Source organism: Symphalangus syndactylus, chromosome 5 (genome assembly GCF_028878055.3).
Source record: "Symphalangus syndactylus isolate Jambi chromosome 5, NHGRI_mSymSyn1-v2.1_pri, whole genome shotgun sequence".
Classification (NCBI taxonomy): Eukaryota; Metazoa; Chordata; class Mammalia; order Primates; family Hylobatidae; genus Symphalangus; species Symphalangus syndactylus.
The window spans coordinates 4921604-4947866 of record NC_072427.2 but is presented as its reverse complement, the minus strand read 5'-3'; the positions used below and the strand labels follow the sequence as shown (position 1 = coordinate 4947866).

Below are 26263 nucleotides of genomic sequence, written 5' to 3'. Positions count from 1 at the left end.
CAAATTTAAAACTTTTAGAAACAGCCAGAAAACAATGATTATTACCTACAGCATTAAAACTATTCAAATGACAGCATATTTTTCGGCAGAAATCATGAAGGCCAGAAGGACATGTCATAACACTTTTCAAGTGCTGAAAGAAAAAGAAAAATTGTCACCCAGAATTCTATGTTCGGCAAAACTAACTTTCAAGTATGAGGGTGAAATAAAGATATTCTCAGATGAAGAAAATCTAAGAAAATTTGTTACCAGCAGAAGTGCCTTAAAATTTTTTTTGCTAAAGGAAGTAATTCAGACAGAAAATAAATGATAACAGAAGGAAATGTGGAACGTTTGGAATGAAGATGAGCCACAGAAAGGATATATTATTTTTCTATTACTTGATAACAAATTACTAGAAACTTGGAAGCTTAAAACAACACATTGTGGATGAATATTTTGGGCATGGCTTAGCTGGATTCTCTGTTTCAGGGTCTCACCAGGTTACAACACAGGTGTTAGTGGGACTGTGTTCCTCTCTGGATCTTGGAGTCTTCTTCCAACCTTATCTCGTTGTTAGAAGAATTCAAATCTTTGTAGTTGTAGGAGTGAGGCCCTCAGATCCCACAGGACACCCACAGATTTTGCAATGTGTTCCTAAATAAGCAGCTCCTATGAGACCATCTTTCTTCTTCAAGGACTGCTGTGGTTAGGTGACACTCATCTGCAACAAGCAATTCTCATGCCTCAGCCTCCCAAGTAACTGAGACTAAAGGCTAGTGCCACAACAGTGTAATTCAGCACTTCTCATGCTGTTCTTCTCCTGCTCCTCAAAAATCCACTTTTTTCAGGGTGATGTCAATGAAGTCCACTAGTGAGCTGAACACGAAGCCCCACCTGGGCCTGCAGACTATACCCAAAAAGAAGAAGAATTTAAAAGAAAAAACAATTAGTTCTTACAACATAATATCCAAAATGTCCAGGATACAATAAAAAATCCATATACCAAGAACCAGGACATTCACAACTTGATTGAGAAGAGATGATCAAAAGGTGCCAACGTTGAGGTGACTCAGATGTTGGGATTATCTGACAAGAATTTTAAAGCAACTATCGAGAAAATGTTTCATCGAGCAATTACTAACACTCAATACAAATAGAAAGTAGAAAATAAATAGAAGATATAAAAAGGTACCAAGGGAAATTATATAACAAAAATACAATAATTGAAATTAAAAACTCACTGGGCTGCCTCAGTAGTGGACAAGAGATGATACAGGAATGAAAAATCGATGAACTCAAAAACATATCAATAGAAATGTGCAGTCTGGACCAGGCATGGGGGTTCATGCCTGTCATCCCAGCTCTTTGGGGGGCCAAGGTGAGCGGATCTCCTGAGTCAGGAGTTCAAGACTAGCCTGGCCAACATGATGAAACCCCATCTTTACTGAAAATATAAAAATTAGCCAGGCGTTGTGGCACTAGCCTTTAGTGTCAGCTACTTGGGAGGCTGAGGCATGAGAATTGCTTGAACCCGGGAAGCAGAGGTTGCAATATGCTGAGACTGCACCACTGCACTCCAGCCTGGGTGACAGAGTGAGACCCAGTTTCAAAAAAAAGAAAGAAATTTCCAGTCTAAACAATAAACAGAAAATGGACAAAAACAAACAAACTAAATAAACAGTGCTTCAGGAACCTGTGGGACAATAACAACAAAAAAAAAATCTAATGTTTGTATCATTGGAGTCTCAGAAGAAGAGGGAAAAGTGTAGAGTTGAAAAACATATTCAAAAATTGGCTGGAAATTATTTTTTAAAATTTCAATTAGTCCAAAAATAGGCCAAGAAAAGAGCAAAATGAAGACAAGAAACAGATGAAACAAATAAAAAACAATAAACAAAATGGTAGATTTAAATCCAATCATATTACTAGTGACATTAAATATAAATGGTCTAAAATCTTCAATTAAAAGTCAGAGATATCAGGGCGTGGTGGCTCACACCTGTAATCTCAGTACTTTGGGAGGCCAAGGCAGGCAGATTGCTTGAGCCCAGGAGTTCGAGACCAGCCTGGGTGACATGACAAAAACCCCATTTCTACAAAAGATAGAAAAATTGGCCAGGCATGGTAGGGCATGACTGTGATCCCAGCTACTCAGGAGGCTGAGGTGGGAGAATCATTTAAGCCCAGGAATTCGAGGCTTCAGTGAGCCATGATCATGCCACTGCACTCCAACCTGGACTACAGAGTGAGACCCTGTCTCAAAACAAACAAAAGCCAGAGACTGTCAGATTAGTTGAAAAACCAAGACCCAATACATGTGATCTCAAAGAAATTTTGTTTAAATATAAAGACATAGATCGATTACAAAAGAAAAAGAATGGAACAAGATATATCAAACAAAAACTAATAAAAGATATCAAACAAAAACTAATAAAAGAAAAGTGGGAGTGGTTATGCTAATATCAGAAAAAAGTAGATTTCAAAACAAAGAATAATACTAGGGATAAAGAGGGACATTACCTGATAATAAAGGGATAAACTCATCAAAAAGACATCACGGGTTCTTCAAAAAATTAAACATAATTACCATATAATCCAGCAATCCTACTTCTGGGTATATTCCCAAAATAATTGAAAACTTGAAAGCAGGGACTCAAGCAGATATTTGTTTATCAGCATTCATAGGAACATTCACAGTAGCCAAAAAGTAGAAGCAACTCAAGTATCCATCAATAAGTGAAGAGAAAAGCAAAATGTGGTATATACGTACAAAAGAATATTATTCAGCCTTAAAAAGGAGTGAAATTCTGACATATGCTACAATATAGATGAACCTTGAAGACACTGTGCTAAGTGACATAAAAGGACGAATATTGTACGATTCCACTTATATGAGGTACCTAGAGGAGTCACATTCATAGAGGAAGAAAATAGGATGGTAGTTGCTAAGGGTAGGAGGTGAGTATTGGGAGTTATTATTTAGTGGGGACAGAGTTTCATGCTGGGAAAATGAAAAAGTTCTGGAGATGGATTATGATGAGAGTTGAACAATAATGCAAATGTGCTTAATGCCACTGAACTGTATACCTAAAAATGGCTAAAATAGTACACTTTACGTTATGTAAATTTTGCCACAATTAAAAAGGAAGACATCATAACCCTAATTGTGTATGTCTAAAATAGTTTCAAAATGAGCAAAAATCGATAGAACTGAAAAGAGAGGCCAGGCATAGTGGCTCATGCCTGTAATCCCAGCACTTTGGGAGGCCGAAGGTGGATTACTTGAGGCCAGGAGTTCAAGACCAGCCTGGCTAACATGGCAAAACCCCGTCTCTACTAAAAATACAAAAATTAGCCAGGTGTGGTGGTGCATGCTTGTAATCCCAGCTACTTGGGAGGCTGAGGCAGGAGAATTGCTGGAGCCTGGGAAGCGGAGGTTGCAGTGAGCCAAGATCACACCACTGCACTCCAGCCTGGGCAACAGAGCAAGACTCCATCTCAAACAAACAAACAAACAACTGAAAAGAGAAATACAGAAAGCCACCATTAGAGTTGGAGACTGCAACATTTCTCTGTCAGTAATTGACAGAATAAGAACACAGAATATTGGCAAAGATATAAAAATCCTGAAAAATACTATCAAGCAAATTGACCTAATCATCACTTATAAAACACATGACCTGGACCAGTGGAATACACATTATTTTCAAGTGCACATGTAACATTCAGCATGATAGGCTGTATTTGAGCCATAAAGCAAATCAACAAATTTAAAATAACTAAAATAATACAAATTTTATTCTCTTACCACAGTGAAAACCAACTATAAACTAAGTACAAAAATATATCTTGAAAATGTATTTGAGGAAATTTTTAGGACCAATAACTCATTTAAACAATTATCTTTAAATGATTTATTTAAAAATTATCTTTTGGGCCAGGTGCAATGGCTTATGCCTGTAATCCCAGCACTTTGGGAGGCCAAGGCAGGAGGATCACTTGAGCCCAAGGGTTCAAGATGAGCCTGGGCAACATAGTGGGACTCTACCTCTAGAAAAAAATTTAAAAATTAGCCCACCATGGTGGTGCACACCTGTGGTCCCAGCTACTTGGGAGGCTGAGGTGGGAGAATCTCTTGAGCCTGGCAGGTGGAGATTGCAGTGAACTGAGATCGTGCCTCTGCACTCCAGCCTGGGTGACAGAGCAAGACCCTGTCTCAATAATAAATAATAATAATAATAATAATAATAATAATATAAATCTTTTGACCAAAAGGAATTCAAAAGTGAAATTATAAAATATTTTAGATTATACACAATAGAATTTGTGAAATGTACTCAAAGTTCAGAGGGAAATTTACAGCATTACTTATAATACTTATATTAGAAAAGGAGAAATGTCTCCAATTAGTGACCCAAGCATCTACCTTAAGAAACTAGCGAGAAAAAAGGAATACTCTTTGCAATGTGTGAGCATTTTTTATATTTAGTGATTAAAATCACAGCCTGGCTACTATCAGGGCCATTTTCCACTTTCCCAGCATGAACTCACTTTTGGTGCCACATTTCTTTTACTGTGAAATAAATTCTTTGATCAGAAGCAATCTTGTGTGAAACAGTGAATAAAGCTGGAGAAGGCAAATCCATGTTCAAAGTAAGCGTCTATTCCAGTGTGGACAAATCAACGTCCCCTTCTTGATGCAGGGGGAGTTCAGTGGAATCATCTTTTTGTGCTTATATTTTAGTGCACAAGAATATGACATGCTTCATGAAAGGAAGAACTTAGCTTAGTGCTAAATCCCGGGGGCCTGGGAGGGTGCACACCACACAGGGGCTCAGTACTTTTGCTGAATGAAGAAATACACTCAAGTGTTCTATAGTACAAAGTTTTCGCAGGGGCTTTTCTACTGTTTCTTGGATTATATTTTCCTCAAGATGAACTCTTCATCTTTCTTTTGCAGACTGTGTTTTTTCCTGTCTTTCCTTTCATCTGGGTTCTCTTGTTTCCCTTCTATCATATGTATGTGTGGTTGCTGAGCTGTTTCTTTTTTTTAAAGACCACTTTATTAAGAAGTAATTTATATGCTGTAAAGGTTACCAGCTTAAAGTGTAACTGGCTTTCTTCCCTTAGCACCGTGTTTTTGAGGTTTATTCACGTTATGGTGTATATCAGTACTTCATTCCTTTATGTGATGAAATAGTATTCCATTATATGAATGCACTACATTTTCTTTATGCATTATTCATCAGTGGGACATTTGGGTTGTTTCCACTTTTTTACTATGAATAATGGTGCTGTAAACAAGTTTCTTAGTGTATGTTCTAAAGCCTAAAATAACAATAGACAGATAGGCTCTCCAAAGGGGTTTATCTGGGATTAACGGGGATTATAATCCAAGATACCCATGCCACGATGAACCAAGAAACACCCGAAGATGCTGGGACCAACGCAAACTTTTATAAAGACAAAAAGGAGAAAGTCATGTAAGCTGGTTTGAAACAAAAGCTATTGACTGTTGAAGCTCATAGCTCCTCGTCGGCCACACTGGCTGCTGCTGGGGAGATGTCTTCACAGAAACAGCTTAACATGGAGCGTTTATGGTTTCCAGGGAGTCCTTGTAATAGTTCTTATCACGGGCACGTGTGTGAGTCCTCCTCCTTCAGGGCCTCCTGGATTCATTGTGCTAGGGTTTGACCTAAGTGACCCCATTTTGGTGCTGACAACGTTCACAACGTATCTCCACTTCTCTTGGGTGTGTACCTAGAAGATTTGCCAAGTCACATGGTAACTCTGTGTTTAACATTTTCACGAATTGCCAGACTGTTTTCCTGGGCAGCTACATCACTTTACATCCCCACCAGCAACATATGAAGGCTCCAATTTCTCCACATTCTCATCAATACTTGTTACTGTGTTTTCTTTTTCTTTTTTTTTCTTTTATTTTTTAGAGACAGTGCCTCGCTCTGTGGCTCAGGCTGGAGTGCAGTGGTGTGGTCACAGTGTTGATGAGGGTTCCAACTCTGTAAAATATTTGAAGAGATTTATTCTGAACCAAATATGAGTGAGGCAAAGTATCAAGAGGTCCTAAGAACATGTGCCCACGGTGGTCCGGCTACAGCTTGAATTTATACATTTTAGGGAGACATAAGACACCAATCAATACATGTGAGATGTAGACTGGCTCCATCTGGAAAGGCAGGACAGCTTGAAGCAGGGGCTTCCAGATCATGGGTAGATTCAAGGATTTTCTAATTGGCAATTAGTTGAAAGCGTTATTGTCTAAAGACCTCTTATCAACAGAGGGGAGTGTCTGGGTTATGATAAGGGATTGTGGAGACCAAGGTTCTTATCATGCAGATGAAGCCTCCAGATTGTGAGCTTCAGAGAGAATAGATTGGAAATGTTTCTTAGACTGAAAAAGGTGCCAGATTTGTGACTGATTGTCTGCTGTGTCAGGGAAAAGACCTGAAAGGGAAGGGGATTCTTTGCAGAATGTAGATTTTTCCGAGACAGCTATGCAGGGCCATTTCAAGATATGGCAAAGAAACATATTTGGGGTTAAAATACTTTGATTTCTTTATCTGTCATGTGATGTTATGCCAGAGTCAGGTTGGAAAGTAAGCCACATCACATAGGGTTAAATAAAACTGCTTTGAGATTTTATGATTTATAGGGTGCAACTCCCCAGCCCCTTAGATAGGAATTTGGCCAAGAGGGAAAAAAGGTCAGAGTTTAGTCCTCAGTAGCTAACTGTAACTCCACCTCCTGGGCTCAGAGATCATTCCCACCTCAGCTTCCCAAGTAGCTGGGACTACAGGCGCACACCTGCTTATTTTATTTTTTTTAGAGACAGGTGTCACTGTGTTGCGCGGCTGGTAGGCTGGTTAAGAATGCCTTTTATTATAGTCATTCTAGTGGTTGGTGAGTCATTTCATTTTGTTCTTGTGTAAAAGGACAACTTCATAATACGTGAACAAATTCCCTTGGTTTTCTCTTCGAGCATTTTGCAAGTTGTATTTTGTGTTCTATTCTACATCTGTGCCCTGATAGCTAGGAGTGAGGCAGGGAAAAGCTCAGCTGAGACTCTATCTTTGCTAGAATATCTGGTCTCTGGTTTCTTGACCGGATTTTCTAAACGTCCTGAACGAAAGTTTCCTTCCCAGGGAGTGATGCAATGACCCCTGGGGGTCACCCCAGGCTTTGGATCCTTTATCTGGTTCAGCAGGGAACCCCTGACCCATCAGAGTCCCTCCTGTTTGTTCACGAGCCCTCTCTCACCTGTCTCTTCCCAGCAGCCCTTTTCACTTCCCCCAGCAGTAACAGGAGATATAGATACCCCTCTCTTCTCACAATTAGCCTGTTTTTCCCCACCAGTCAGACCCTTTTTTTTTTTTTTTTTTTTTGGAGACGGAGTTTCGCTCTTGTTGCCCAGGCTGGAGTGCAATGGTATGATCTCGGCTCACAGCAGCCTCTGCCTCCCAGGTTCAAGCAATTCTCCTGCCTCAGCCTCCCGAGTAGCTGGGATTACAGGCACCTGCCACCACACCCAGCTAATTTTTTTGTATTTTTAGTAGAGATGGGGTTTCACCATGTTGGCCAGGCTGGTCTCGAACTCCTGGCCTCAGGTGATCTGCAGGCCTCGGACTCTCAAAGTGCTGGGATTGCAGGCGTGAGCCACCATGCCAGTGAGACCTTCTGAGTTTTGCTGTGCCACCAGGGCCATTTGCGGGAGTAATCTTACACACCTGAGCAATAATCTTTTTTTCCCTGTATTCACAATTTTTTGACATTTTTGGCATTTGGCTGTATCCTTTTGCTTGTTTGCTGTGGAGTTTTCATTTGTTTGCTGGTTTTGGGCAGGAAGGAGGTGCTGGCTTTTACTATAGTGTGTTCATCATTTAAGTATTTGAGAAGGGAGATGCTGTAATCCAGCTGCACTCCACCACTTTAAAAATTCTCAGCAATACTTTTAGGTGTTTAGCTTACTCTCAGCAATTCCTTACTCATTCATCAAACTCCTAGTCACTGTGCACCTGCTGTATGGCCGGCAGGGCTCTCAGAGCTGAGCTACTGCAGAGAACCACAGCCCCGCCTTCGTGGAAACTTAGTAAATTATGTCCACATGTCTCCATCAAAGCTTATTTTGCATAAAAATGTTGTGTTTATGGAAGACAATTTCAATACTTTACATTTAAGAATTTAAATCAAATTTGCCTAGGTTACAAAATTAAGCAATAGGTCTAGGGCACAGCATGAGGACTACAGTTATATTACAGATTTGCTAAGAGTAGATTTTAAGTGCTCTTACTATGAAAGAAACGCATACGATGTATATACAATAAAAGTTAAAAAAATGTGTCTACCCTCTAACATTCACGTGACACTTCATACTCTACCGAAAGTGCAGAACAGAGGGGAAGCTTTAGAGCAGGAGAGGAGGAATCTGCCTTCATTTTTCCTGGGTGTTTTTTTCCCTTTTTATGCATATTCTGCTTATGTAGTACCTTCATTTTCAGGCTTTTTCAATGTTGTATTTGAGAAGCTGCATCAGGTACAGCTCATTTTCCACTCATTGCTTACAGGATGAATTAAAATCATTTGCATATTCCTTAGCTGATGATATGCCCAAAATAAATGCAAGTCTGGCATAAGGTATTAAAAACAAAAGTACAGAGAAACGAAGTTGTGTGGCATAGAGAAGATATTTTTACATTTTAAAATCTTGAAGCATAAGATCTTTGAAAAATCTTTTTATAAGCACCATAAACCAGAGGTGTTCCTCAGCAATTTGCAGAAATCAGATCAACATGGTGTTACAAATATTTACTGGAAGCCAATGTCTATATATTATCTCCTTGCAGCCACCTCAACTGCCAATCCCTGGAATTGTACACAGTCCCTTCAAAACCTTGAAGACACCCGTGGCATTAACTCAGCAAATAAATGAGAGCCTCTGTGTGCAAGGCATTGTTCTAGGGACAATGGAGGTGATAGAAATAAGTAAGCCAGCACCTTCCCGTGAGGCACTACTGGGGTAAATGGAAGAGTGCTGACAAAGCAAGGCAGAGATTAAGGGGAAATCATGACAGAGGGCCTGCTGCAGTGATAGATTCTGAGTATCTAGAGAACCATCTATAGAGGATGGTTGACTGATACGGTCCCCAACCTGTGTGAACAGGATGGCTATCTAATCATATCCCTTGGTCAGAGCCCATAGCTCACACATGATGGTGAGTTATTTGTGTCCTTTCCACCCCAAATTCACATGTGAAAGTCCTCACCACCGTAATGATGGTATCAGGAGGTGGGACCTTTGGGAGGTGATTAGGTCATGAGGGTGGAGCTCTCAGGACTGGGATTAGTGCCCTTATAGAAGAGGCCCGAGAGACATCTTCCCTGCCTCCACCATGTGAGGATGTGAGACGTTATGAGGAAGGCCCTCACCAGATACTAAATTTACCAGCACCTTCATCTTGGACTTTCTAGCCTTCAGAACTCTAAGAAATAAATTGCTGCTGTTAAGCCACCCCGTTTATGGTATTGTTATAGCAATCCTGAAAATCTAAGACAGCAGAGGATAGAACCTGAAGGTCAGACTCCAACATGCCATTTTGCTGCCAGCAGAGGCCTGTGGGATTTGCTACAAGAGATTGCACCCACACTCCCTAGTGCCCTTTGAAGTATAGTTTTATTCTGCAGTTTCTTTTTGGGGCTGTGTATGAGTTCGTCGTTCATAAATTTGTTTGTACTATTTGAAAATCTCTTCATATTTCCTGCTAGTTCTGTCTCAGGCCATCAGCTTTATCAAGTCCTTGATCTAAAGCATTCCTGACTGGCTTACATCCTTTAGGTTCCAAGGGCTATGCCCTTGTGCAAACTTTTTAGGATTTGGGAACAAGTTCATTCATGCCTCCTTTCATGGATTCTGAATCTTTGAGCTTTCCTCTCTCTCAAACACTGCAGCTTCATTATCTAACTCAGGCCCCAGAGCCACAAAAATGGTTAATCAAGGATGCTGCTACCTATTTCCACCAAGGGCAATGCATACTTCATACTAACTTCCCACTGACTCCCTGGTTCCACCTTGCATGGTTGCCCAACAGGGAAGTATTAGATTCTCTTCTACATAGAGCTACATAAGGAGACTCAGGAGACATTTTTATTGTAGTTAGCAAAGGGGCGGCTTCTTGAAGAAAGATCCTCTTCTAAAGAACACCTGCTCAATCACAACAGTTTGACGGATACAAAAAAAGTGTGTATTTGCTCTCAGAAAGAAAGGTCCACATAAACCGGGTTACTCCCATCCTGAAGCAGTGCTCGTGCTCTGTGACAAGTTCCTCGTAAAACAAAACAAAACAAAACAAAACAAAACAAAAACAATTTAAGAGTGGCTGTTTCTGGAAAGAGAATGGAGAAGCAAATGTAATGGGGATGCGCCACCTAGTGACGAGAGATGGAACTGTCACTCAACTAAGAAAAGGGCTGTGCTTCAAAAGAACAGCAAGTGATCACTGAAGTGATTTAATTAACCCTTCAGGTAAACTGAAATTAATAAATCATCTGGTGAATGAAATATGCAGATATTTTATAGCTTCTAGATATGATAGTTAACAGTCTTCTGGATAATACACACAAGTGTTTAAAAAGCAGTAACTCAGATACCCACATTTGAAAGAAAAAATGCTAAAAGTTTTTAAATGTTTCAAAAGCAACCTTGAGTAAAAATCTTTTTGAATAACTGAGTTCTTTTCCCCAATAAAGGGTCCATAACAGATCTATACTCAACAACATTTATATATTTCCACTGTGTGAATAAACCAGCCAATTATGACTCTGTTAGAATGGAGTAATGCCCTGAAAAATAAAAATGTTATTCTTAACAATAAAGGCAAGTTGTAATGATTATTCAAGATTATATCTAATATAGAAAACAGGCCCACAATATTTCTTAACTTGCAATTTTATTAATTTTTCAGTACTCTTACCTTTTATATACTACTAAGAAAATTTAAACCATAACTAGACATTAACATTCTGCAGTTTAATTCAAATTTTCATATATACAGACCAGACTGCATATACATATTACACTGCAAAACTTAACACATGACTGAAGTTGAGCCAAATAACTTCAATTAGCTAACAATAAAAACACTTCCTACCTTCTGCAGTCACAGCTGAAAGGCTTTTCAAGGCAGACTACATTTGGGCTGGAGATACAAGTGATGTAGTTTGACTTGGGCAACACAAAACAAAAGTCACAGGAATTAAATGGATTTTCAATCATAGTATAATTCATTCTCCTGGCTTACGTACGTTTTAATTTTTTCACAGAAAAAAATACATTTCAGGCAAATAAAAACAAATTCCAGATTAGCATAGTTCAGTGTTCCATTTATTTTACCTTTATCAAGGCAAACAAAGTACAGATGCTGTACATTAAGAACATAGAAATATATCACTCACACCACATAAATTCCTATGGACAAAAGAGCTTTTCCTAAGCCCTGCTCCTTTCTGAAGCACATACCACAGCTAAATGTACAAAGAGCCATCTGCTGGTCCGACGTAACCAACTCCAATGAGCAGGACGTCTATCAGCGTCCATATTCCCAGGCCACCGAAGCTGAAGAGCTTGCCAAGGCCTTCTCGCCACTGGCCCAGGTAGAAACGGTCTGCTCCAAACCCACCGAGGGTGATGCTGCGATGGCAGACAGACAGGATTCCGTGAGACCACCTCCACCCCAACTGTGGCCAGTTATGGTTTAATCACCGCATTATGTCAGATTTGAGAAAGGGCGTCCACTGATTACAGCCCTTAACTGGAACACAAGTGACTATTTCACCAATTGAGACCACCAAATAATTATAGGCAGGAAGACTGTTTAAATGTCAAAAGTAAACATACAATTTTTAGCTGTACTAAAAAACTGTTTTCTTTTTTCTTTTTTTTTAAGTGATCAATCTCATTGCTTTTTAGTCAAAACAAAGACTCAGTCTAACAGGAAGTGCACTAACACGGGGTCAGGGCTGGAGTCAGGAGGAGCCAGCACCACCTGGATGACCTGATCAAGTCGTCCAGGTTTCAGTCTATGTTTTCATTCATCTCTCAAATCTTAATGTTAGGAATAAGTGACTTTTAAGGTTCTTTTAAATTCTAAGATCTAATAATACTGAAACAATATTATGGAAAATTTCTAAACAGATAACAATAAAAAGTAAAGAGAAAAGTACCCATGACTCAGCTCCAATCATCAACACTTGGCCAGCCGTGTTTCACCAAAACCCTCCTCTTTCCCCTCCAGAGTACCCTGAAGCAAACCTTGGGCATCATCTCATTACAGTGAAGATTTTAAAAGAAACCCTGAGGCCGGGCGCAGTGGCCCACGCCTGTAATCCCAGCACTTTGGGAGGCCAAGGCGGGCGGATCACGAGGTCAGGAGAGCGAGACCATCCTGGCTAACACGGTGAAACCCCATCTCTATTAAAAATACAAAAAATTAGCCGGGCGTGGTGGCGGGCGCCTGTAGTCCCAGCTGCTCGGGAGGCTGAGGCAGGAGAATGGCGTGAACCCCGGGGGGCGGAGCCTGCAGTGAGCCGAGATCGCGCCACTGCACTCCAGCCTGGGCGACAGAGCGAGACTCCGTCTCAAAACAAAACAAAACAAAACAAAAAAACCATGTTGAGTGCTGAGAAGTTTTAATTGCTGAAAGTATGTTATAGTATAGTACTGTAAGAGGTTAACAATGTAGGGAAACCAGGTTAGGGGTATATAAGAACTTTACTATCTTTGCAACTTTTCTGTAAATTAAAATTATTCCAAGTTTCAAACATTTATTTTTTTTTAAAAGCCAGTTGTTAATTTGAACCACTGTCAGCAATGGTTACTAATCTTTTTCTGAGGCAGAATCTCACTCTGTCACTGAGGCTGGAGTGCAGTGGTGCAATGCCAGCTCACTGCAGCCTCCTCCTCCTGGGCTCAAGTGATCTTCCCATTTCAGCCTGCCACGCAGCTGGAACCACAGACAGGCACCACGATGGCAGCTTTTGTATTTTTGGTAGAGACGGGGGTTTCACCATGTTGGCTAGGCTGGTCTCGAACTCCTGACCTCAAGCAATCCGCAAGCCTCGGCCTCCCAAAGTGCTGGGATTACAGGTGTGAGCCATCGCGCCTGGCCTATCTTATTTTTGTTAATCTCATTTCCTAGCCTGGCATCCTCTTTTACTTTTCAGTTACACTTTTCCTGCCAGGCAAGATCTTTCTTTCCTCAGCTCAAATTCTAATGCAGTGGTTTTCAGCAAGGGGCAATTTTGTCCCCTAGGGGACACCTGGCAACATCTGGAGACACAATGTCACAACTGCAAGGGATGGGGGGTTTGCTACTGACAAGTAGTAGGCAGAGGCCCCTGATGCTGCTAAACATCCTGCTATGCACAGGACAGCCCCAAGACAAAAACTCATTCAGCCCAGAATGTCAGCAGTGATGAGGCTGAGAAATCCTGCCCTATGGCTGCAATGCTGCAGGCCTCAGGGTCTCAGGCACGAACTCAAAACTTCAACTGTAGGCAGCATAACCTTTTCACTAGTCAGTTAACCAGGGTCCTACCTGCCCTTCCCTGTGGTGGGAAGAACTGCTATAATTTCTTAAAGTATTGCCGAGAAGTTTAACAAACAGCACATTTCTATGTAAGAAATATAAGCCTATAATTATCTGCAGATGGTGAAATTATAGGTAATTTTTAATGTTTTTGTCATTTTCATTTTTCCAGTTTTCAGTGTTCAGCATGTATTACTTTTTATAATAGTTACTTAAAATTAAAGATATACATCATAAAACTGCCTATTTTGGATAGTCCACAGCATTTTACTGATTCATGGTACGTTCAGAATGGGAAACCTGATGTGCAGGCATCTTGGGAGAAAAGCTAACATTCCTGCCAGTCAACTCCACGGAGGTACTGGTCTGATCATCTAAACTCTTCCAGCTGTTTCCTAGAGTCTAACACACGTGGTAGGATCTGAGTGAAGAATGAAGTGGGCTGAGCTCAATGTCTGGAAGATTCCACCAATCCCAAAGAAATCCAAACGGCCTTTTAAACTTACTAGCAACAAAGCTTACCTCAGAGCCAGAGCAGTAGACCACTTATAGCCTCCAGTCCAGTTGCAATATAGCATTTTGGGGAAAGTACGGTTACCTTAAAAAAAAAAAAAAAAAAAAGAAAGAAAAATACAGGGTATAAAAATACTCTCAGAAAGACGTAATTGTAACAAATGGCCTCAAAATTTAAAATGTGAAAAGTCAACTCTCTTTACAGTAATACATGTTGAAGTGAAGAGTACAAAGAGCTTACCATCTATCTATATAGATGTAATATTTAAATTGGCTAAGTTAGGATTAAAACGTGAAGAACATGAAATGCTCAACCACACATCAAGACTTACGGGGAAGTTATGAGTATATAAGACAGTGTGGTCCTGAGGCATAAAAATCACCCAATAGGGAAAGAAGAGAAAGTCTAGAACCAGAAATAGACAAACACTTCATGTATGACACAGGTCACACACGGATCAACAGGGAAGAGTTGAGACAAGTGGCCATCCATGAGGGGGGACAATTAAAGTTGAATCTACCTCACACCATCTACCAGGACCAATTCCAGGTGGATTCTAAACCTAAATGTCAATTGTTAAACTTAAAACTTTCAAAAGAAAATGTAGCAATTGTCTTTATAAACCTGGGGTAGAAAAAGATTTCTTAAAACCACAACAAAAAAGGACTAAATCTAATAATTTAAAGTAATTATATTTTTAAAGTTCTGTTCATGAAAATATACAGTAATGCAAAAAAAAAATCAAAATCTGGGAGATGGTTTCAGGGACAGCACAGGTAACATCGAAAATACAAAAGAAGTCCAGACAACTTGAAGACCAAATTTAAGAATAACTCTTGGAGAGAACATGGATCATCAGGAACAGTTACGTAGCGCGGGTGGGAATGTAAGTTAATACAGCCATTGAAAGAATAACACACGCTGCAAAGTACAACCTAAAGAAGCTCTTGCACCTGTGCCATCAGGAGACAGGCAAAGACATTTTAACAGTCACAACAGCAAAAGAACAGCACATAACCAATTATATTGGAGGATAAACTGTGATACAATCTTACAATAGATTATTACACAGAAGTAAAAAAAGAAGAGAAATCACATGGATGAATCGCAGAGCCATACTGTTGACAGGAAATAAGCAAGTCCCAGGGGAGCACAAGCCTGATATCACTTTACCCAGTTCTAAAACATGCACTATGGAATATTATATGGTACTATACAGCCTGACATCATTTTACACAGTCCTAAAACACGCACTATGGAATATTATATGGTACTATACAGCCTGACATCATTTTACACAGTCCTAAAACACGCATTATGGAATATCATACGGTACTATACAGCCTGACATCATTTTACACAGTTCTAAAACACGCACTATGGAATATTATACGGTACTATACAGCCTGACATCATTTTACACAGTTCTAAAACACGCACTATGGAATATTATACGGTACTATACAGCCTGACATCATTTTACACAGTTCTAAAACACGCACTATGGAATATTATACGGTACTATACAGCCTGACATCATTTTACACAGTTCTAAAACACGCACTATGGAATATTATACGGTACTATACAGCCTGACATCATTTCACACAGTTCTAAAACACGCACTGTGGAATTTTATATGGTACTATACAGCCTGACATCATTTTACACAGTTCTAAAACACGCATTATGGAATATCATATGGTACTATACAGCCTGACATCATTTTACACAGTTCTAAAACATGCACTATGGAATATTATATGGTACTATACAGCCTGACATCATTTTACACAGTTCTAAAACATGCATTATGGAATATTATATGGTACTACACAGCCTGACATCATTTTACACAGTTCTAAAATATGCACTATGGAATATTATATGGTACTATATAGCCTGAAATCATTTTACACAGTTCTAAAACATGCACTATGGAATATTATATGGTACTATACAGCCTGATATCACTTTACCCAGTTCTAAAACACGCACTATGGAATATTATATGGTATTATACAGCCTGACATCATTTTACACAGTTCTAAAACACGCACTATGGAATATCATATGGTACTACACAGCCTGACATCATTTTACACAGTTCTAAAACATGCATTATGGAATATCATATGGTACTATACAGCCTGACATCATTTTACACAGTTCTAAAACATGCATTATGGAATATCATATGGTACTATACAGCCTGACATCATTTTACACAGTTCTAAAACACGCATTATGGAATATTATATGGTACTATACAGCCTGACATCATTTTACCCAGTTCTAAAATATGCACTATGGAACATTATATGGTACTATACAGCCTGACATCATTTTACACAGTTCTAAAACACGCATTATGGAATATTATATGGCACTATACAGCCTGAAATCATTTTACACAGTTCTAAAACACGCATTATGGAATATTATACGGTACTATACAGCCTGACATCATTTTACACAGTTCTAAGACATGCACTATGGAATATTATATGGCACTATACAGCCTGAAATCATTTTACCCAGTTCTAAAACATGCACTACGGAATATTATATGGTACCTATACAGCCTGACATCATTTTACCCAGTTCTAAAACACGCATTATGGAATATTATATGGTATTATACAGCCTGACATCATTTTACCCAGTTCTAAAACATGCACTATGGAATATTATATGGTACTATACAGCCTGAAATCATTTTACACAGTTCTAAAACATGCATATGGAACATTATATGGTACTACACAGCCTGAAATCATTTTACCCAGTTCTAAAACATGCACTATGGAATATTATATGGTATTATACAGCCTGACATCATTTTACCCAGTTCTAAAACATGCACTATGGAATATTATATGGTACTATACAGCCTGACATCATTTTACACAGTTCTAAAACATGCATTATGGAATATTATATGGTACTATACAGCCTGAAATCATTTTACCCAGTTCTAAAACACGCATTATGGAGTATTATATGGTACTATACAGCCTGACATCATTTTACACAGTTCTAAGACATGCACTACAGAATATTATATGGCACTATACAGCCTGAAATCATTTTACCCAGTTCTAAAACATGCACTATGGAATATTATATGGTACTATACAGCCTGAAATCATTTTACCCAGTTCTAAAACATTCACTATGGAATATTATATGGTACTACACAGCCTGACATCATTTTACCCAGTTCTAAAACACGCATTATGGAATATTATATGGTACTATACAGCCTGACATCATTTTACACAGTTCTAAAACATGCACTATGGAATATTATATGGTACTATACAGCCTGAAATCATTTTACACAGTTCTAAAACATGCACTATGGAATATTATATGGTACTATACAGCCTGACATCATTTAACTCAGTTCTAAAACATGCACTATGGAATATTATATGGTACTATACAGCCTGAAATCATTTTACACAGTTCTAAAACAGGCACTATGGAATATTATATGGTACTATACAGCCTGACATCATTTTACACAGTCCTAACACACGCACTATGGAATATTATATGGTACTATACAGCCTGAAATCATTTTACACAGTCCTAAAACACGCATTATGGAATATTATATGGTACTATACAGCCTGAAATCATTTTACCCAGTTCTAAAACATGCACTATGGAATATTATATGGTACTATACAGCCTGACATCATTTTACACAGTTCTAAAACATGCACTATGGAATATTATATGGTACTACACAGCCAGACATCATTTTACACAGTTCTAAAACACGCATTATGGAATATTATATGGTACTATACAGCCTGACATCATTTTACACAGTTCTAAAACATGCACTATGGAATATTATATGGTACTATACAGCCTGAAATCATTTTACACAGTTCTAAAACACGCATTATGGAATATTATATGGTACTATACAGCCTGACATCATTTTACACAGTTCTAAAACATGCACTATGGAATATTATATGGTACTATACAGCCTGACATCATTTTACACAGTTCTAAAACAGGCACTATGGAATATTATATGGTACTATACAGCCTGACATCATTTTACACAGTTCTAAAACATGCACTATGGAATATTATATGGTACTATACAGCCTGAAATCATTTTACACAGTTCTAAAACACGCATTATGGAATATTATATGGTACTATACAGCCTGACATCATTTTACCCAGTTCTAAAACACACTATGGAATATTATATGGTACTATACAGCCTGAAAGCATTTTACACAGTTCTAAAACATGCACTATGGAATATTATATGATACTATACAGCCTGACATCATTTTACCCAGTTCTAAAACACACATTATGGAATATTATATGGTATTATACAGCCTGAAATCATTTTACCCAGTTCTAAAACATGCACTATGGAATATTATATGGTATTATACAGCCTGACATCATTTTACCCAGTTCTAAAACATGCACTATGGAATATTATATGGTACTATACAGCCTGACATCATTTTACCCAGTTCTAAAACATGCACTATGGAATATTATATGGTACTATACAGCCTGAAATCATTTTACACAGTTCTAAAACATGCACTATTGAATACTATATGGTACTATTATTTTATTGCATATATACAATAAAACTATAGAAAACATTTAAAAGGAAATGAAATAAGAAAAAATTCAAAAGGGTGGTTACCTTGGAAGAGGAGGAAGAGCAACCAGGTGAAGGCAGCACTCAGGCACTCAGGCGGCCGCAATGGTATTGGTGCTGCTTTCATTGTTATTTTGGGTAAAGATCAATTACTGTGTATTACGCTTTATACTTCACATATTTTTCTTATTTTATCAAAGAGTACATTTAAAAGAGAATTGCAGTTTTCTGGATGCTTTACTTTAGTATGTTGTGTTTATTGATGATGCTTGGCACATCTAAAAAGCTGCGGATAAATGTTTCTAATTAAATAATTTGACTCTCAAATTTCTGGCTCAAGTCCCTTCAATAAACTTAGAGAAAAACATTTTGTTGACAAATGTCCTTGAACTCTGACCTACCCAAGCAGTGGACGTGGTCCCGCACCGTGCAGTTGGCAGGGTAGCGCTGCCGAGGACAGGACACCGTCATACAGCTGGTGGAATTGGTACACTCGTAATCTGTTTCAGGAAGCTGCCAGCAAAATCTGCAAGTCATGTTGATGATGAAGTTCTTCTGGGATTTGAAGTCTTGATCCTATGTAGCAAATGACACAAAACTCATCAATCACAATGGTGTAGTCTGTTAAGATGTCAGTAAGACTACACAGTCACATGGCACAAAATTCCTTAAAAGCTTGTATTTAGGACCTAAGAGAAGTGCCAGAAAAAGTTACCAAAACAATATGTATGTAAAACAAATATATATGATGTGACCCCATAATCATATCATAAATCATAAAACTACACACCCAAATATAAGTACTTAAGGGAAAAAAACTAGATAAATTCACATCAAAATAGCAAAGGTTATTTCAGGGTGATGTAATTATTTCATAACTTTTGCTTAGCTAAATTTTTCATAGTAAACGTACACTTTTATAATGCAGAAAAGAGGAAAATTTATTTTAGAAAGTCACAATCACGGAGAGCTAGAAGGAACTGATGAATGCATTTGTTGAAGGTCACCGGGCTTCAAGTGAGGAGTGGAATCCAGGTCCCTGCACTCCAGCCTGATGCTTCTGTAAGTTAACACACCGCCTTGCTTCCGAGTTGCCACCTTCCCTAAAGTCTCCTACCTTGCACAGCCCGGCAACTCAGGGTTGTTACAGCTGCTCCTACCACCAGGGCACGTGGCATGTTTAATCCAGAGGCAGCCCAACTCAGAAGCACCACATGATGTGTGGAGGCTCAGTGAGTGTTCATGGGTGGCCAGAGATTTTTTTCATTTCAATTTCAAAAGCTATTATTTTGTATTCTGCTTACAAAAGTACAATGTTCTTTGTATGTTACATATTTGAAGATTATAGACAAAAACCTATAGGTGTTCAGAGCTAACCACTTTTAATCTTCTTTCCATTTCTTCTACATGTATATTTATAAATTTACTAAAATGGAATTATACTGAAAGCACTTTGTAGTCTTTTTACTCTACCTGACATTACATTGCAGTGCATATTTTTCAAAATCATTTTTATGTGGTCACACAATCATCTCTGTAAGCATCATATATATATATATGTATACACATATATATATATATATACACATACACACACATTTTTTTTTTTCTTTTTTTGAGATGGAGTCTCGCTCTGTTGCCCAGGCCGGAGTGCAGTGGTGCAATCTCGGCTCACTTCAACCTCTGCCTCCCAGGTTCAAGCGATTCTCCTCCTGCCTCAGCCTTCTGAGTAGCTGGGCTTAGAGACGCGCACCACCACGCCCAGCTAATTTTTGTATTTTTAGTAGAGATGGGGTTTCACCATGTTGGCCAGGCTGGTCTCAACCTCCTGACCTCAGGTGATTCACCTGCCTCGGCCTGCCAAGTGCTGGGATTACAGGCATGGGCCACCACGCCTGGCCCATATTTGTTATTTTTTTTAACATTTCACAAATTTGCATGTCATTTTTGCACAAGAGCCATCCTAATCTTCTCTGTGTGGTTCCAACTTTGGCATATGTGCCGATGAAGCAAGTACTATTAATTTTCTTATCAATGCAAAAGCCATTTTTTATGGAAAACATTCAAATATGGGTAAGGCATCACTTGATTTAGGCAAACAGTTGGATCTGCAAAAAAATACGTTTACATCTGCCTATTTTCAGTGATGTGCTTAAAACACACTTTAATAGTTTTTTAAAAAGTAGGTGACACATGCACATGGTACACATTTCAAGACACAACAGGAGAGTGAAGTGAGCCGGCCTCGTCTGGCCCGGCCTCCGGGAGCCACTGCCCTCCCCAGGCCAAGTACCCTCTGTACTTCCAGAGAGAGCTTATTCTAGACACGGGCACATTTATGTCATCTACATTTGACGTTCCCCAGTACTTTAATTTTGTACATATATCAGTACATTATCTCTGGAGCTGCCTAGTTCTTTTTAATGGCTACAATGCGTTTATTTCTATTACATGTGTACCATAAATTAAGCAGTTCTTAGACATTTCACTTCTTTTGAATCTTTTGCTTTAATGAGCAATGCAGCTAAAAAATAAGCATACTTATCTGTATCCATGTATAATGATATCTATAACATAAATTCCTAGATTCCTTGATGTAGAACTGCGAGGTCAATGATTGTGTGCATGTATAAGTTTAACAGATACGGCAAATCGCCTACAAGAGGTTGATCAATTTGATTACCTATTAATAAGATATGAGTATCTGACCCTTATACTCTCACAAACTCAATCAAATTAAAAAAAATTGCCAATCTGAGGGTTAAAAATGTATTAGTTTGTATTTCATTATGAGAAAACTTATACGTTTTTCGTGTTATAAACCTATTTGTATTTCCTTTCCTATGAACCATCTGCTCATGTCCTAACACTGTTTTTCTACAAGACTGTCATCTTTTCCGTGTGGGTTTTTGGGAAGTATTCATATATTATTGATATTAGTGTATTATTTGTCACATATGCCAGAAATACTTTTTCCTAGTTTGCCATGTCTTTTGCCTTTATGCTTTTTTTTTTTTTTAGGTCATGCAGAAATCTCCAATTTTTAGTAGTCAAATGTATCAATTCTTTATTTTATGGCTTCTAAACTTTATTTCATACTTAGAAAAATATTCTCCATTTTGGGATTATAACAACAACTCTTTCGTGTTTTCTGTGGTACTTCAGGGTTTCATTTTTCACATTACATCTTGGACTATCTGGAATTTACTCTGGATAAGACAGGCATTCCAATTAATTTTGTTCTAGAGAGCTACCAGGCATTCCGGCATTTACTGAATCCATCTTCTCACCACAGATGAGCACTGGCCCTTCAAAAGCTCATCTACGGCAGAAAGATACTGCCACCTCCTCTGTACACTAGCTGTCACTATTGACAACACAGAATCCATCTGAACGAATTAGACTTGCTTCAGATATGCTACTAGACTGAGATGTTCTCAAGTCCCACAAAGCAACACTTCTGTCAAGCGCATTTGCAGCAGACATCAACTGGCTTGACAGTTATCATTATAACTAAAACAGTAGTGAGCTAATATGGAAAGGTCTATGGGTTTTTAAATTTACTTCTACTTACATACTCAACAAGGCAATCAAAAAAGAATACAAAAATTATTCAGAATTTCTTCCCAAGAGTCAAGTCTGAATTGTTCTTCTAACTTAAAGTTTACAATGAATTTATTTAGAATAAGTAAGCTGCAGTACTTACAACACAGGTAACAGATGGTTTCACTGCACAGTCAAAAGTGACAGGCTTCCCATAGATACAGGAGAAATTGGTTGTGCAGTCTATACAGTCCGCAGGAAGTCTGCTACACAAACCATTGCTTGGACACTTCATCACATAAGGTGGGATTTCAGTACTTTCTGTGAGAGGCAAGAGAGAAGCTTATTCTCCTATAATACTGATTCGAATAACAGAGAACAATCTTCTAAGGCTAAGAGACATGATCATTAGCAAGCAGACACTGCGCTGAAGGGAAGAAGCATGGGACTGGAGTCAGAGACACCTGGAATTAAAGCAGAATTCTGCCAACGGCCAGCTGTGTGACCTGGTGAGCACCACACTTGTAAAACATTACTTCATTCCTGCCTCACAAGTGGCCATGAAAACTAAAGGTGCTCATATACAAATGTATAGAAAATTCTGGGTATACACTAAGGGCTTAAAAAAAAAAAAGACTATCATTTTGTAAGTTGAAAAACTAAAACTTACAGGAGGGTTTTGCAAAATCACAGAGGAAGTCTGTGGCAAAACTGGAACTAGAACCCAAATCTCTCCATTTCCAATCCAGTGTTCTTTTCATCTGAATTCACTAATTCAGAAACGAAGCCACTAACATCCTCAGGGCATCAACTTGAAAATGTCATTATTTCACACTGGTACTTCGATAAGCCACATTTGCTGATATAATATTTACAGTTTTATGCTATCAAAGTTCAAAATAGTTCTCTATTTTAATAACATCTTCAGTGAGCTGCAACTTATTTCCAACCAACCTAATCAGTGTGCAATGTATTTTTACCAACTGAAAGGATAAAAATTGCAAGTATTCCTGAAAAGGAGGGCTTTCAAAAGCCTGCAAGAGTTAAGAACCCTTGTGCTTTCTCTAAAAAGTAATCTGAGTTTAAAATTCAAGTGCACTGCTGTTTTTTACATCCAAATAAGAAACCGTAAAATACCTCTGCCAGTTTCAATTAACTGAAGTAATGTCACTTTAAAGTGATGAAATCAGAGTCAAAGCCTCCACCTAGCAAAACACACTAATGATTGTTTAAAACTGGTCCTACTTTACTCACTGTATTAAGTGAACAATTCTAAAAAATACTCTTTTTTTGATCCCATGACTTTGTGTCTGGAAGGTGGACACTTAGAATCACAAAGCAGAAATGACTTTAGGCCGTCAGACCAACCCCACTGCTTTAAAGATGAGGACCAAGGTCCAAAGAGAATAAATAATTTGTTCAAGATCCCAGTAGCAAAACCAGATCTAGATTCCAAGTCTCCATCAGTCCCGCTGTAATCCTTCCATTTCCACAGTCCTGAGGGAGCCCTTAATATCCAACATCAGGAACAGGGTTTTAGAAGTAGAGGAAATTTGCTGAAGGGAAGAAGCACTGACTGAAGGTTATTTTGACGGATGAAGTGGAAAAATAATAGAAATAAGGAGGCAAATGAGCGTGGGTTTGGAAAAAGAGATGAGGCAGAAACGTCAAAAGGTATCCAAATATCAAGACTATCTACTGAAAATGGCTGTGTATCTGCCCTTAATTCACATAATCTAAAATACAATAAAATACTCAAAAATGGAAAGTGACTTCGTATACTAAAGGAAATTTTTATCAAAAACAAAGAGAAACTACTAGAGATAAATACATATATTTACCAGAATAGAAAACGTCTAGTACCTGCTGCCCTGGGAACTACTGTGAATGTGCGTGTTGGGCCCGGATCCTTTATTGACTGAGCCAGCGCCTGCGATTGCTCTAAATTTAAGGCTCGTACAATTAGAGAAACATGTTATCCCGGGACAAGAAAACCTTGTTTTGTGTGGTTAACACGGCGGGTCTGCACCAGGCCAATAAGCTGCTCAGGAAAACCTCACGGCGTGGCAGCCAGAAAACAGAAAGCTTAGGGACGAAACGTCAAGAGGGAGACACCAGTTCAGGTCAGCCGGCAACGAGGGACCAAAGGATGACATCGCGCTCCAGTTCCGCCTCCCCGGCCCAGCCCCCAAGCGCTCCATCTCCGTTCCAGGGCTGCGCAGCCCCATGGGCGGCTCTGTGTCGCCGGAGCGGAAGGGCGGCCTCGGGCCGGGCGGCCAGGGCGCCAGACTCCAGATGCAGCGACTTGCCGCCCGGAGCCCGGCACTGGGCCTCCTCCCCGCGTCAGCCTCTGCCCGTGGGCCCGGCCTCCTCGCAGCTCCCGGGGCCCTGCTGCCACTCAGCCCCACCCGGCGCTGAACCCAGCCTTTGACTCACCACCGCCCGACAGAAGGCAGAATTGCGAGAGGAAGAGCAGCACGCGACACAAGGCGCGGAGGCCCCGCAGCGGGCGCACCCCTCCCGCCATCTTGCCAGCGCCTGCGCACTTCCGGGCCGGGGGCGGGCTCGCGCGTGAGGCGGGCGGGGCGGGGCGGGGCGGGGCGGGGCGGGGCGGGCGCGCCTGGGGGCTGCGGCGTGAACTGGACGCAGGCGCGCTGCGGCGTCGGGCGGCTGGCGTTTGCGCTTTCGCTGTCCCCGCGCGGGTCGCGGGTTTTCTTCGGGTTCAGCCTTCTGGGAGGTCCCCGAGAAGGATGGGAGCCGGGGACGTTGTTCCATTTCCACGCGCCCCTCACGCCCTTGGACGAGGCCCTCACCCCTCCTTCACTGCAGGAGACCTGTTAAAGTTCATCCGTGGACCGAAATGCACGCCCGAAGCAACCAAGAGCAGAGGCGGGCAAATGTGGGAGGCTGGCCGTCCCGTGTGTGGTCGGATGTTGTGTGCTGCACCTTGTGCGAAGGTTCTGAGGACAGTATCGCGTGGCGTTTCATCCTTAAGACACTTATTTACAGTCGGGGAAGCGGCTCTGGGACGACGAGGGCCCGAGGGACCCCTCCCTTGGGGCCGGCGCTCAGGCCTGCCGCGGCTTTCACTTCTGGCCAGCCTTTTGAAGACACGCAGCACTTCCAGAAAGTTCCTCTCAGACCTGGAGAAGCAGGGTGGCCCGAGGCGCTGGGAAGCGAGGGGAAGGTCGCGGCCGTCTGGGGAGCCGCGCTCAGGCCCCAGCTTGCGGAGACCCTTGCCAGTTGCTATCACAGCACACCTGGAGGAAACCCTGCTGGTGACATGTGCGCTCCTCCCACCCACGTGCTGCGGGATCATTCATTCCGGGGTCTTCTGACTACCACCCCCTCACGTGCATGTTTGCTGAATGATTTTTTAAAAAATACATGGAAAAGTGCCTGCATATAAGCCCTGAATGTTAGCTTTAAAGATCGTATCACCGCCGGGCGCGGTGGCTCACGCCTGGAATTCCAGCACTTTGGGAGGTCGAGGTGGGCGTATCACGAGGTTAGGAAATGGAGACCATCCTGGCTAACACGGTGAAACCCCGTCTCTACTAAAAATACAAAAAATTAGCCAGGAGTGGGGGCACGCGCCTGTGTTCCCAGCTACTCGGGCAGCTGAGGCAGGAGAATCGCCTAAACCCGGGAGGCGGAGGTTGTAGTGAGCCCAGATCACGCCACTGCACTCCAGCCTGGGCGACAGAGTGAGACTCCGTCTCAAAAAAAAATAAATAAAAATCATATCACACAATCTGCACCTTATCCTACTACACAAGTCTGATAGTTTTGTTTGCCAACTGTTTCACTGTTCACATCCCTCAGGAAGTTAAATGATCAGTATATTGAAAAGAGATAATTTCTTTTGAATTTCACAGCATATCGCAAAATAATCCTTGCTTGGTAGCTGAATTCTCTGTTGACATAATACCATTTTAATTCAGTTCTGAGCACGTAGAGCATTCC

General features: G+C 40.2%; 1 protein-coding gene and 1 non-coding gene across 5 annotated transcripts; both read right to left on the bottom strand.

Moving 5' to 3' along the window:
• Positions 1 to 327: 327 nt before the first annotated feature.
• Positions 328 to 24873, bottom strand: TM2D3 (TM2 domain containing 3). Of its 4 annotated transcripts, none has more exons than XM_063640060.1 (6): positions 24734 to 24868; positions 24161 to 24238; positions 22461 to 22618; positions 19156 to 19330; positions 14103 to 14178; positions 328 to 889 (listed from the first exon to the last, which is right to left on the bottom strand). In XM_063640060.1, exons 1-6 carry the CDS (start codon positions 24822 to 24824, stop codon positions 838 to 840), a joined length of 630 nt encoding a protein of 209 aa, XP_063496130.1. In that variant the 5' UTR covers positions 24825 to 24868; the 3' UTR covers positions 328 to 837. The 4 variants fall into 4 exon arrangements, with proteins under 4 accessions (XP_063496130.1, XP_055133011.1, XP_055133013.1 ...); XM_055277036.2 differs by lacking the exon at positions 328 to 889 and adding an exon at positions 10927 to 11683 and having other exon boundaries at positions 24734 to 24873; XM_055277038.2 differs by lacking the exon at positions 328 to 889 and adding an exon at positions 10927 to 14001.
• On the bottom strand, positions 20665 to 20771 carry LOC129483628 (U6 spliceosomal RNA). The gene has a single exon (XR_008658143.2). It is a non-coding gene; the product is annotated as a U6 spliceosomal RNA (small nuclear RNA).
• Positions 24874 to 26263: the final 1390 nt, after the last annotated feature.

What these genes read in the sequence shown, in the direction of transcription:
- TM2D3 (XM_055277036.2), bottom strand. Translation starts at nt 24,824, where the DNA reads ATGGCGGGAGGGGTGCGCCCGCTGCGGGGCCTCCGCGCCTTGTGTCGC. An exon ending in CTGCCTTCTGTCGGGCGGTG is followed by an intron (nt 24,239 to 24,733) that starts GTGAGTCAAAGG and finishes CCTTAAATTTAG; the next exon opens with AGCAATCGCAGGCGCTGGCT. An exon ending in GGACCACGTCCACTGCTTGG is followed by an intron (nt 14,179 to 19,155) that starts GTAGGTCAGAGT and finishes TTTTTTTTTAAG; the next exon opens with GTAACCGTACTTTCCCCAAA.